The following is a 12,939-nucleotide window of genomic DNA, read 5'->3' as shown; positions in this document are numbered from 1 at the left end:
ACCGCATGTTCTCACTCATAGGTGGGAATTGAACAATGAGAACTCATGGACACAGGAAGGGGAACATCACACTCCGGGGACTGTTGTGGGGTTGGGGGAGGGGGGAGGGACAGCATTAGGAGATGTACCTAATGCTAAATGAGGAGTTAATGGGTGCAGGAAATCAACATGGCACATGGATACATATGTAACAAACCTGCACATTGTGCACATGTACCCTAAAACCTAAAGTACAATAATAAAAATAAAAATAAAAAAATAAAAAAAGAAATTTCATACTTATTTAAAAAGGCATTTTCAATTTAACAACGATGAGAGAGTCTCACTCAGAATAGATAACCCTCTTATAAGTTAAAAAAAAAAAAAAAATTCCCGGCGCGGTGGCTCACGTCTGTAATCCCAGCTCTTTAGGACACTGAGGTGGATGGATCAGGAGGTCAAGAGTTCAAGACCAGCCTGGCTAACATGGCGAAACCTCGTCTCTACTAAAAATACAAAAATTAGCTGGGCGTGGTGGTGCATACCTGTAATCCCAGCTACTCAGGAGGCTGAGGCAGGAGAATCACTTGAACCTGGGAGGCAGAGGTTTCAGTGAGCCAAGATCATGCCACTGCACTCCAGCCTGGGCAACAGAGCAAGACTCCATCTCAAAAAGAAAAAAGAAATAAAAATAAAAAGTCATGCCCAGCTATTTTGGGAGAACTGAAATTACAAATCTATCTAAGAAAATAAAATGACAGGACTCCACAGAATCCATGGATAAAAATTTAACTGAAGTGGAATATGGAACAGACTAAAGGAAAAATTTTATCACAGACTAAAGGAAAAATTTTATCAAGCTGTAATCTTTTTACTTGTACCTAAGGCCAGAATTTGAAACTGCTGAAGACAGTGTTTCTCTACAAATGCACACAGGCATCCCATTTTGATGCACAGATAGGTGTTTATTTATTTTAAGAATAGCAGCTTTATTGAGATAAATTTCACATATGATACAATTCACCAATTTAAAGTGTACAATTCAATGGTTTTCAGTATAATCAGGGTTGTACTACCATCACCATAATCAATTTCAGAACATTTTCATCACCGCCCAAAAAACACTGCAGTCTCTCCCCAGCCCCCCACTCCTGGGAACCATTAATGTACTTTCCGTCTCTATAGATTTGCCTATTTTGGATATTTTATATAAATGGAATCATGCAACATGTGGTCTTTTGTGAATAGCTTTTTTCACTTACCATAATGTTGTCAAGATTGATTCATTTTGTAGCAGGTATCAGTCCTTTTTCCTGTTTATTGCCAAATAATTTTCCATCGTATGGATAGATCATACTTTGTTTATCCATTTGTCACATTTTGGTTGTCTATCAGTTGATAGATATTTGTGGTGCATTTAATTTTTGGCCAATGTGTAAAACTTATTTTGCTCTCACTGAGGCTACATACTGTTACAATAATGCTATTTGGTCAACTTGACTGAGCTGGCCTCATAGGTTACAGGTTGCTCATTGTTGGAGATGAGACTTTAGACCAGACTGGACAACATAGTGAGATCCTGTCTCTACCAAAAAGAAAAAGAAAAATTAGCCAGATGTAATGGCATATGACTAGAGTCCTAGCTACTTGGGAGGCTGAGGTGGGAGGATCACTTGAGCCCAGGAGTTTAGGACTGCAGTGAGCTGTGATCATGCCAATGCAATCCATGCTGGGTGACAGAGTGAGACCCTGTCTCAAAAAACAGAAAGAGGGATTTTAGTATTAACATTCAGCCAGTGCCATATTGGGAACCCACAAGGATGTACTTTAAAAAATATGTAAAAGAAGGTGGTGAGGGCTGTAATAGCTGCTATTCAGGCAGTAATGCAGTGCTGAAGGGACATTAAGCAAATAGTGTGATGCCTGTGGGTGCAATGTTACTCCTTCCCTTAGGTTGCCAAAAAAATCAATACTTCATAGCATTCCTGAAGCGAAAAAGCTCATGAACCATTGTGTTTAGGGCGTAAGCTATCTATTTTGGGCTGCCCATCACAGCTTCCCTCCTTTGGTAGAATAAAGTGAACTGAATCACCATGCCTAAGATATTTGCCTCATTTCTTCCTCAGCTGGTTCATGGTTACATTGTGAAAGCTGGCAAAGCACTCAAGACCTGATTTCTCAGACTGAGTGTATGTGTGAATATAATACTATACTCATTTGCACAAATATAAACCCTCTGTCTTAACTGTGTTCTGCAAAAGGTGTGATACTTTCAAGTTATATATCCTTATCGGTAGAACTAATGGAACACATACAGCATATTTTATGGGGAATTTCAGAGAAGGAAGGAAAAGTCAACCTTTTATTTGGCATCAGGATAGTAGTAAAACATTCTGCCTGTGCATCAGATGGATTTTTATGACCTAACCTGGACAAGTAACTTAACTCTTGGTGCCTCATGTTTGAAAGAGGGATAACACTTCACAGGGTCATTCTAAGAATTAAATATTGCCAAAACACATGAAAAGATTCTCAACCTTGTTAGTAATCAAGGAAATGCAAATGAAGATCACAATGAAGTCTTCTTTTGTACTCAACTGATTGGTGAAAAATGCATGCCTGATAATATTGACATACAGACCAAGGAGATCTCTTATAATTTGCTGGGAAAATGTATCAATTTGTACAAACATTTTGAAAAATAATGGTGCATTTTCTTGTAAAGTATAACATTTGAATAATCTAGGACCCAGCAATTCAACTCTTACACAGACACCCAAGAGGAAGTTGCACACACATACATCAGGAAAAATGTTCATAGCAGCCCTGTTCATAAGAGCAAAACCTGGAACAATTGAGAGGAAATGAATAAATTGCCGTGTAGCCACACAACAGAATACAAGACAGCAGTGATGCTGAAAAATATAGCAAGCCTCAGGAGTTTATATATTATATGGATAATTTTATGAAGTTCAAAAACACCCAAAATTAAACAACATATTACCTAAGTACATACGTGGTATATGTGATAAAACTAAAAAGAAAACAGGGAATGATCAGCAATCCAGAACCAATTCATGACTGTTGTTACTATCTTATGGGGCAGGCTGTGGATTGGAAATGGGGGCGGTGCCCATAGGTACGTGTAACTTACTGGTAATGCTCTTAGGCTAGGAATGAGGGCAAAGGAGTTCACTATAAATTTATATTAGAAAGGAGGGCTATCTATGGATTCGTAATGAGAGTGTCATGCACCAGCAAATATGATTAATGAACTTAGGTTACCTGAGGTCCAAATAAGTAATGAGAAAAAAGTAAATAAAAGTGATGCATGAATACTAAAAATTTGGAATTACATATATAATATGTAATAATAAAAAAAGAAAAAAGTGTCACTGGTTATCCTTCAGGTATAAAAATTACAATTAAAATTGTAATGTTATAACCTTCCATTCTTTCCCTTATGAATTAAAACTTTTTTTTTTTTTAACGAGACTAAAAAATCAAGTTGATAAAGTCTATGCCCTGTGGGAACTGGTTAGGTCAGGCTACTCACTCCAGATTTCCAGCAGGCTGGCCTCAGCCCTACCTACAGCCAGTAGCTTATTAAGGCTCTAGGCGCCAGTGACACCTTCAGACGGGTGGTCAGTGCGCCCTCGGGACTCCGCAGCGTCGCTCAGGTTCACACAACACGCCCAGGGGCGAGTCCAGCTTTCGTCGGGGAGAGCCCACCTCCCCGGGGGGTGTGGCTAAGGGACGAGGCACTTTTCTTCCGGAGCCCAGGTAATGCGGCCGGGATCAGCTAGCGTCGCGATGTGATGACGTCACGCCCTGTCCAGGCCTGGAGTGCGTGCCGGGCGTGCGCGGCTGCGGTACGGCTTGTTGGTACCAACGGTTCGGCTGAGGTAGGGACGTGCTGTAGGCCGGAATGTTACCCGCTGTTGGATCTGTGGATGAGGAAGAGGATTCTGCGGAGGAGGATTGTCCTGAATTGGTTCCTATTGAGGCGAAGCAAAGCGAGGAGGAGGAAAAGTCTGGCCTCGGCGCCAAGATCCCAGTCACAATTATCACCGGGTATTTAGGTAACTAACCATCCCGGTCACAAAAATGCCGTGAACTCTGGTGTCCTGGGATTTTGGGGGCTGCCGGTGCCTCTTCTCCTGAGGCATTGGGGCCTCAGGATCAAGAGCAGATGTCTTTGAGGTAGAGGCTGGGTCACTTGCTCCTCGCGTGGGTTACCTGTCATCTTGGGAGTGTAATGATGCCCGGTCCCCTCTGCGTTCGATTCCCATTTCTCAAGTGAGATGGAAAGTTAGCCTTTGAAGCAAGGCTTTGAAGCTCAGACACGCCGCCCAATTATCTCTGTGCCCTCTTACCAAGTTATCTTACCTTCCTGACGCTCATCTACCTCACCTGAAAATGGAAAAATACCTGTCACCTGTGAAATAGGGCCGGCACCACCTACCTATTGCCGTTAAAGGATGTCCCCTCTGTAAAATGCCCGACACGTGGGGCTTTCCTCAGTAGATTCTTCTTCCCCACGAGCCAAAGTCCTCCAGCCGGTTGGCGGGGAGTGCTCCTATCTCAAACACTTTTTTTTTTGAGGTCTGTTTGTAAACCACTGCGTAGGAAGTAAGAGTAAAATCTCTGTCCTCCAAGACTTTCTCAAACTAAGAACGTTTAGGAGTGCACAGGGATACTCGAAACCACAGGCTTGTGAACTTGGCAGTTTCGTGAAGGGCGGTTTATGCACTTACACTGGAAGTTTCTTACTGGAAAAGTTTGAGAAATATATTTTTAAACCTTACAGTTAAATAGAAGGGCTAGAACAAATATATGACTGTATTAGAAATTTGGAAAAAGTTAAGAAATGTAAATAAAATGATACTGTTTCCGGGAAATAATATTCCTAGGTGTTGCTAGAGACAGGTACAGACTTGGGCCACCTCATGACCTTTTATGTAAAAATAAGAAATAACTGTTTTTGTTTTTTTTTAAACTTTGTAGACTGTAAGTTTATTCTCGTTTTTTTGCTTGAAAGTAATTTTATAAAGGAATTGAGTTTTGGCATTTCCCCACAGTTATTCAGAGGCTGCTCTACTGAGAAGATGAACAAATTTCTTGTCCAAAACAATGTATTTCAAACGTGTCCCTCGGGCCTTTCCCATGTTGCTCACTGGTAGGTCAGTAGATCATTGGAGAAAATGATCTGAAGCTCAGGAGTGAGGACTAATACCAGCAACCTTGTTGCTGAATCTAGGAATAGTTTCACTCCTATCCCTGACCATTTTCCCTTTTTGAAACACTGTTCCTTTGTCTTCTATTACATTTTTCTTCTGATTTTTCCACCTGCTTCTCTGGCTTCTTTTTTAAGGCTCCCTCCAACTTCCCCCTTTGTCCATCTTTAGTTGCACGCCTGTGTAATTTCTATTTTGATGTCCTACAACTTAAAACTTAACATGTCTGAAACTTCATCCGTTACCATCCCCCCAAATCCTGCACCTTTGATCCCAACCATTGGGAATACTCTAAAAGCCTCCCGACTAATCTGGAGTCTTGCTGCCCTTTAATTTATTCGTTGCATGTTAGCCTTAATGATCTTTATAAATGTCAATCCGATTGCGTCACACCTTTCAGTAGCGTCCCTATGGGTTAAAATTCAAATTCCTTAACATGAATTACAAGGACCTATAGGATCTGGATCTTGCCAACCTTTCCAGCCTGCCAAATTGGCCCCGCACAATGAACTAATGTTACTTCAAAGGTGCCAAGTATTTTAGCCCCTTGGAATAGGTATTTTTTACTGCGACTCCTCTGGCTAGATGTCCCTCTTAGGTTCTCCATAGCATTTTGTACATCTCCTATTGAATATGTCACCGTGTGACATAATTGCCTCCTTATTCTCTGAATTCCCCTCCATTACCCGCTTCCCTTAATATTTCTAAGCTCTATGAAGGCAGAGACTGTCTTGTTCACTTTTTCACCAAGGCCCAGCATAAATCTGTAACGTATTAGAAACCTTCGAATGAATGAACTATGTCTTAAAGTGTTTTTTTTCATAATATGGTTAAAAAGCCCTGGTAAATCTTCTCTTAGAAGATTTCTTACATTCACCCTTTCCTTTCAGTTTTCACATCACTGCCCTGTGAAACACTCATGTTCAGGGTCTCTGTCTCAGGCTTGGACTGGTTTTAAGATTTTCCTCATTGCCCTGTCTCTCGCTTCCATTCTCTACTTCATGTTTTTGTGATGTTGAGCTTCCTAAAGTACTCTAAATATCAGCCTTCATCTCTTAAAAAGCTTTGAAAGGAATATGACCTAAAAGATATTAATACCCTAATACTCCGTAAAATCTTCCTAGTTATAGGAAGATCTAGTTATATACTAGAAAACTTAATGTATTTCAGAAGACATGTATAGCCTACATGTAAAATTTTTTAGCAGCACTGTAATAGTAAAACACTGGAAACCAAATGTCCAACAAAAAAAAGATAAAGAAATGATATAGTCATACAATTGAACTACAATACTATGCAGTTAGGATTTTCTTTTTTTCCTCTATGAACTTTAGCCTGTACGGTTCACAAGACTATTTTTTTTCTACTGGAGATTGACATATTGGGTTTCATATGCCACCTGCTGGATAAAGTTGGTATAGCTTTATGAATTTATCTTACTGAACATTCTGTCCATTGTTGACACTACCTGGCTCTATTCCCCATTTCATAAAAACTTTTATAGATTGTTTAAAGCATACTATAAGTAGCCATATAGTCAGCCTGAATTGCATCTGGTTAATGTTGAAATAAAAGGTCATTATAAATAAAAGATTGTGTGTAAATTTTAGGGAAGGTTAGGCTAGGTTGAAGAAACTGTTTCAACTTGTAGGAGTATTTGTAAATATAAAATTTTATGTCTACATAAAGTATTTTGCAACAGGTTTCAAAGGATGCTTTAATCTTATCCTCTAGGATGTTCTATACTAAAATAATATATGAAAAATAGCATGCAAATTCTCAAAAACATTAGGATTCTTTATATGTTTTTTGTATCTTTAAAATTATTTTGAAATTTTAATGTACAAAAAATGTGTTTTATAGGTGCCGGGAAGACAACACTTCTGAACTATATTTTGACAGAGCAACATAGTAAAAGAGTAGCGGTCATTTTAAATGAATTTGGGGAAGGTAAGTAAAGTTCAGTAAATGTCATGTTGCAAGACTTTATGTGACTGTTTATTCCGCTGGTGAATTGATATTCCATATTTAAAAATGGAAATGCAAGGTATTGATGTGGATAGCTTTAGAAAAATTAGATTAATTTCTGTTAAGATTTATATGGGTTGAGATACTGAAATTAGTTTTAATAAAATTTTATTTTGTATAACTTTGGAATTCTTATTAACAGAATTAAACTAGATTTTTTACATGAAATAAATGACTCCAGAAGTAAAAATCTAGACATATGAAAAAACATTTATTTTTTATTTTATTTTTTTTTTGAAATAGAGTCTCTCTCTGTCGCCAGGCTGGAGTGCAGTGGTGCAATCTCAGCTCACTGCCACCTCTGTCTCCTGAGTTAAAGTGATTCTCCTGCCTCAGCCTCCCGAGTAACTGGGACTACAGGTGTGTGCCACCACACCCAGATAATTTTTGTATTTCTAGTAGAGACAGGGTTTCACCATGTTGGCCAGGATGGTCTTGAGCTCCTGGCCTTGTGATCTACCCACCTCAGCCTTCCAAAGTTGCTGGGATTACAGGTGTGAGGCACCATGCCTGGCCAAAAAATGGTTTTTTTAGGAACTAGAAAGGCACTTTTGTATGGACTCTATTGCAACTCATGAAAAATATTTGAAAATGCTTCTCTTATTAGTTAACTTTGTTTAATGTTTATTATCTGCAATGCGGTTAAAACTCAATATTTTAAAAATAAGGTAAACATATGGTCTTTATCCTCATGTATCTTAAATTATCTGTGAAAATAAGCGTGCTTAACTTCTCAACTCAAATATTAAACTGTAGTAAAAAAAAAAGCGCTAGACACAATACTTCTGTTACCTTCATAGGAGTTTTTCTTCATAAGTGTGAATTGTAATCAAAGCTCACCTCTAGCCAAAAAACAGTATCTATGAAACGATTTCTTTTAAAACGTACTATTTTTTTCAGTGTAAAGAGTAAAAGAGCTAGGTTTTATGAATAGGATGGGAAGCCAGTTATATTCGATTTCTGCTTTTAATAAACTAAAGAGAAAAGTGCTTTTTAGGCAAAAATCCTGAGATTTCTAATAACAGACTTTTTTTTATCATCTTATTAAATAACCTATTGCACACTGATTACATTTATTCTTACTATTTTCTTTGTTTTTTCCTGAATCATTTTTGCAATTTTATTTTTCACAGCATTCTCAACACTTTCCTTCATGTTTCATTAACGTTCTGTATATTGTCTGAATTCCGTATCAACCTCTTTAGAAGCTCTTTATTAATACGTAGCTGAAATATAAAAAATATGTAAATGTAAAACTACTCAATTTTATGGGGGCTCATTTGCTTACTGGACTTTTAGAACTTCACCGTTTGGTATATTTCTTTATTAGAGGAAAAGTAAAACATTTAAAATAATTCTTATAACAGGCACTTCAAATATAGTTTATTCTTTCTTAAGTAAGTATTGCTAGGAAAATATGTGAATTTGACTGAAAGTTTAGTTTTTTTTTTTTTTTTTTTTGAGATGGAGTCTCGCTGTGTTGCCCAAGCTGGAGTGCAGTGGCACAGTCTCGGCTCACTGCAACCTCCACCTCCCGGGTTCACGCCATTCTCCTGCCTCAGCCTCCCGAGTAGCTGGGACTACAGGCGCGCACCACCACGCCCGGCTAATTTTTTGTAATTTTAGTAGAGATGAGGTTTCATCGTGTTAGCGAGGATGGTCTCGATCTCCTGACCTCGTGATCCGCCCGCCTTGGCCTCCCTATAAGTTTAATTTTTAAATGAGCACATGATACACTGGCCAAAAATCTTCCTCAAGATGAACTAGGGTTTTTACTCATTGGGAATATTCAGCAGTTTGTCTAACAGAAACAATTTAGAAGAAAAATGAAAAGAAAAAGATAGATAAGACAGTCTCTTAAGAGGTTGAAGGGCATACAAAATCCAGTATATAAAACATACTAGTCTATTTAGAAAGTTTACCCTGGACAAGAAAAAAATGCCTTCGAGATAGCTACTTTATTAAGAAATGGGGGTGGCCAAGTAAGAGGCCTAAGGAGGAAGTAGGTTTGTTTATCACTTTAGAATGTGTCTTTTTCAGGGCGTAAGTCATCTTAAATAAAAGCTAAAATAATGTAGTGTACTGTAATTTAGATATCGAGGCTGCATGAATAAAATGAAAGAATATAGGTTATAAAATGCAGTTTCTGCTTTAAGATCTCCATTATTGAGTTATCCTCATCTTTGTTTTTTGTTGGCTAATGGACATAAGCTAAAGAGTGCTGTTTGTTAATTATTCTAGGAAGTGCGCTGGAAAAATCCTTAGCTGTTAGCCATGGTGGAGAGCTCTATGAAGAGTGGCTGGAACTTAGAAACGGTTGCCTCTGCTGTTCTGTGAAGTGAGGAATGTGTTTACTATGTACATGGTTTACTAGAAATGTTTATCGATTATATTTCCAGCTTTAATTTTCTTGAGTAATTTAACTGAATTTACACAGTTTGCTTCATTGTATTTTCAAACAAATAGAAAATAAACTTATTAGGAAGCATTTTCTTAAAGTGTTTGTTGCTGTCTTTTCTATCTGCTCTAATGTGTTGGTCCTTTTATTGAGTTTTTATTGCTTTTGATGTCAGGGCTTATTTAATCTCTAGTGCATGAAAATCTCATATGTAAAAAATGATTATTCTGAATTTAATATGTCATTGGTCATATTTCTAAGTGTTCAACCTTATAAAAAAAATAAATGACTATGAAAAAAGAGAAAAACCTTACATTATGTTCCACTAGTTAAGTTTCCAAGGACAGTGTCTGTTCACTAGTCTACCATAGACCCTAGAAGAGTTACCCAACAGATAGTAACACTCAAATATTTGTTTAATGAATTATAAAAATGACTGCTTGTAGTGTTAATTTTGTGTATTCTAGTGAATTAAATCTCTTCGGCATCATTTACTCCCTTAGGTGTTTGACTTTGTGTCAAATGTATTGGCAAGTATAAAATTATAACAGACTTTCTTGAACAACCAAAATGTAATCTATTAAGTATTTTCCTTCAATTTTGATAAAATAAGAAAAAAGGGAAATTAAAACCTTGCATCCTAGTGTAAAATAGAATTAAATGGTGTTTAATATCAGTGTCCCTTTAGCTATTATATTAAACTACTATAGTTAATAAATTTTATCATTATTTTGTATGTGGGTTTTTAAATTTCATGAAGCTATAAAAAGATACTTGGTCAAATAAAGTTTCCTCTGCTTTTAATTTTAATAAAGTATTATTATGTATATGATTTCTTTTTACCTATTATATATATTCATCTATTGTTTTCTCACTGGTAAATATGGGACGGACATTTTGTTAGAAGGTTAGAAGTGAGTTAAATTTTCACATTCCTAAGGATACTTTTGTCTCGGGTTGTTGAATATATTTTAAAGTGTTTATAATAATCACTTCAAAATATTTAGGTAATCAACTGTAAATTATGTTTTGGTATTCTCCAGGGACAATGGCCTTAGAGCTATTGAGAATTTGATGCAGAAGAAGGGGAAATTTGATTACATACTGTTAGAGACCACTGGATTAGCAGATCCTGGTAAGAAGTGAGATTATTAATAACCAGAATATAGTTCTGTGATATATTGTAAATAGATGTATTAGAGGAATATTTAAAATGAGTATTAAAGCTTTCGTTAGTATTAAACCAAAAACTTCTTTTGGTTTAAAAGAGGAAAAGTACTAGGTTGTCATTTTCTTTGGCAGTTGAATGAATGATCTTGATACTTTTAAGCTGTTAATAGAATTTGAAGTTTTATTGATAGACTTAGGATTATTTGTAAGAACAGAAGTTGTTAAAAATAAAGACATGTAGGAAAAGCAGAGACATTCTACCTCTAAATACAGTCGTCCCTTGGCATCCACGGGTATTAGTTCCAGAACCTCTGAGGATACCAAAATCTATGAATGTTCAAGTCCCTTACATAAAATGGTGTAGTATTTGCCTATAACCTATGCACATCCTCTCATATACTTTAAATCATCTGTAGATTACTTGTAATATCTAATACAATGTAAATGCTGTGTAAGTAGTTATTATACTGCATTGATAAGGGAATCATGACAAGAAACTCTAAACTCTACTATGGAAAGCTACACAGAGTCAACCTGTTTCTAACAATGAGTTTCTGTTACCTTCTTACCAAGCTCTAATTATTGATAAAGTCTGCTTATTTTCCCCAAATAACTTTTAGATAAAATCTTTATTTTCTTTTTTTTTTTTTTTTTTTTTTTTTGAGACTGAGTCTCGCTCTGTTGCCCAGGCTGGAGTGCAGTGGCGCAGTGTCGGCTCACTGCAAGCTCCGCCTCCCGGGTTCACGCCATTCTCCTGCCTCAGCCTCTCCGAGTAGCTGGGACTACAGGCGCCCGCCACCACGCCCAGCTAATTTTTTTGTATTTTCAGTAGAGACGGGGTTCCACCGTGGTCTCGATCTCCTGACCTCGTGATCCGCCCGCCTCGGCCTCCCAAAGTGCTGGGATTACAAGCGTGAGCCACCGCACCCGCCCTAAAATCTTTATTTTCAGTTTGCATAAAAGTTAGTGCTTGTTCTGTGAATCTGACCCATACCATTATTTTTTTTTTAATCTGGGTCTCTGGCATTGGGGCGATTTGTAAAACTGTTTTAAAGTATTTGGGGGTGATTTACTAAACAGGTCATAGTTGTCCAAAAGAAATATTGAAGTATCCTGAGGGTTCAAATGTGATCAATGGTTATTGTAGTTAAAACAATTACATAATAACATCATCCCCATGTTTTCAAAGTAGTATTGAATTAGGCTATTTTGGTCCTTATAGTAGGCATAGGTTTTCATACCTTTCTGATAAATCTGACTGATGATAGGACTTGGACTAATATGTTGGTGTTAAATATTATTTGAATCTGGTAAGAAAGAAAAATATATTGTATGCTTTTATTAGAAATAGCAAATACCAGTTTATTTCATCATAGCCAGTTTTGCCATTTTATAGACAAAAACTTGATACTTTTGAGAGAGTTTAATTAAACACAATTCAGCTTTTCAGAGGAAGAAGGAAAAACTAAAGATCACAGAGAAAGCTTTTATACAAACTGTAGTTATGAAAAATGTTAATGTTTCTTTTAACTTTCTTTACAGTAAAGATTTTATTGTTTGGGTAAAGACGGAACATTCATTGTAAAAAAAAATTTAAATACCTAAAAAATACAAAGAAGAAAGTTGAAAAGTAATCATCTCACTATTGTGATATACAAGTAGGGGCTGGGCATGGTGGCTCATGCCTGTAATCCCAGCACTTTGGGAGGCTGAGGCAGGTGGATCCCTTGAGGCCAGGAGTTCAAGACCAGCCTAGCCAACATGGTGAAATCCAGTCTCTACTGAAAATTCAAAAACTAGCTAGGTGTTATGGCACACCCCATAATCCCAGCTACTCAGGAGGCTAAGGCATGAGAATTGCTTGAAAGCTGGGAGGCGGAGGTTGCAGTGAGCCGAGATCACGCCACTGCACTCCAGCCCGGCCAATAGAGCAAGACTGTACACACACACACACACACACACACACACACACACAGAGCAAGACTGTACACACACACACACACACACACACGCACGTAGGTAAATTTTATTCCAGGGATCTCTGTGCCAGTGCTACTTGATAGTATGTTGAATGGCAGCCTCAGCCTCAGCTGGGAGCTTGTTAGAAATGCAAATTCTTGACCAATC

General features: G+C 37.4%; 1 protein-coding gene across 3 annotated transcripts in view; it reads left to right on the top strand.

Annotated features, from left to right (window-relative positions):
* The first annotated feature begins 3,730 nt into the window (after positions 1-3,730).
* Positions 3,731-12,939, top strand: part of CBWD1 (COBW domain containing 1) — a 47,993-nt gene continuing 38,784 nt past the window's right edge. For 2 of the 3 annotated variants that reach the window (XM_003273850.4, XM_003273846.4), the window contains exons 1-4: positions 3,731-4,061; positions 7,080-7,166; positions 9,486-9,582; positions 10,686-10,777. In XM_003273850.4, the coding sequence (XP_003273898.1) occupies positions 3,908-4,061; positions 7,080-7,166; positions 9,486-9,582; positions 10,686-10,777 (430 nt within the window). In that variant the 5' untranslated portion in view covers positions 3,731-3,907. The remainder of the gene's footprint in view (positions 4,062-7,079; positions 7,167-9,485; positions 9,583-10,685; positions 10,778-12,939) is intronic. The other variant, XM_030814518.1, reaches the window with a different exon arrangement.

The sequence above is a fragment of the Nomascus leucogenys genome, chromosome 1a, assembly GCF_006542625.1.
Source record: "Nomascus leucogenys isolate Asia chromosome 1a, Asia_NLE_v1, whole genome shotgun sequence".
Taxonomy (NCBI): domain Eukaryota; kingdom Metazoa; phylum Chordata; class Mammalia; order Primates; family Hylobatidae; genus Nomascus; species Nomascus leucogenys.
Note: the sequence above shows the minus strand (reverse complement) of the source record. Positions and strands in the feature narration are given on the sequence as shown.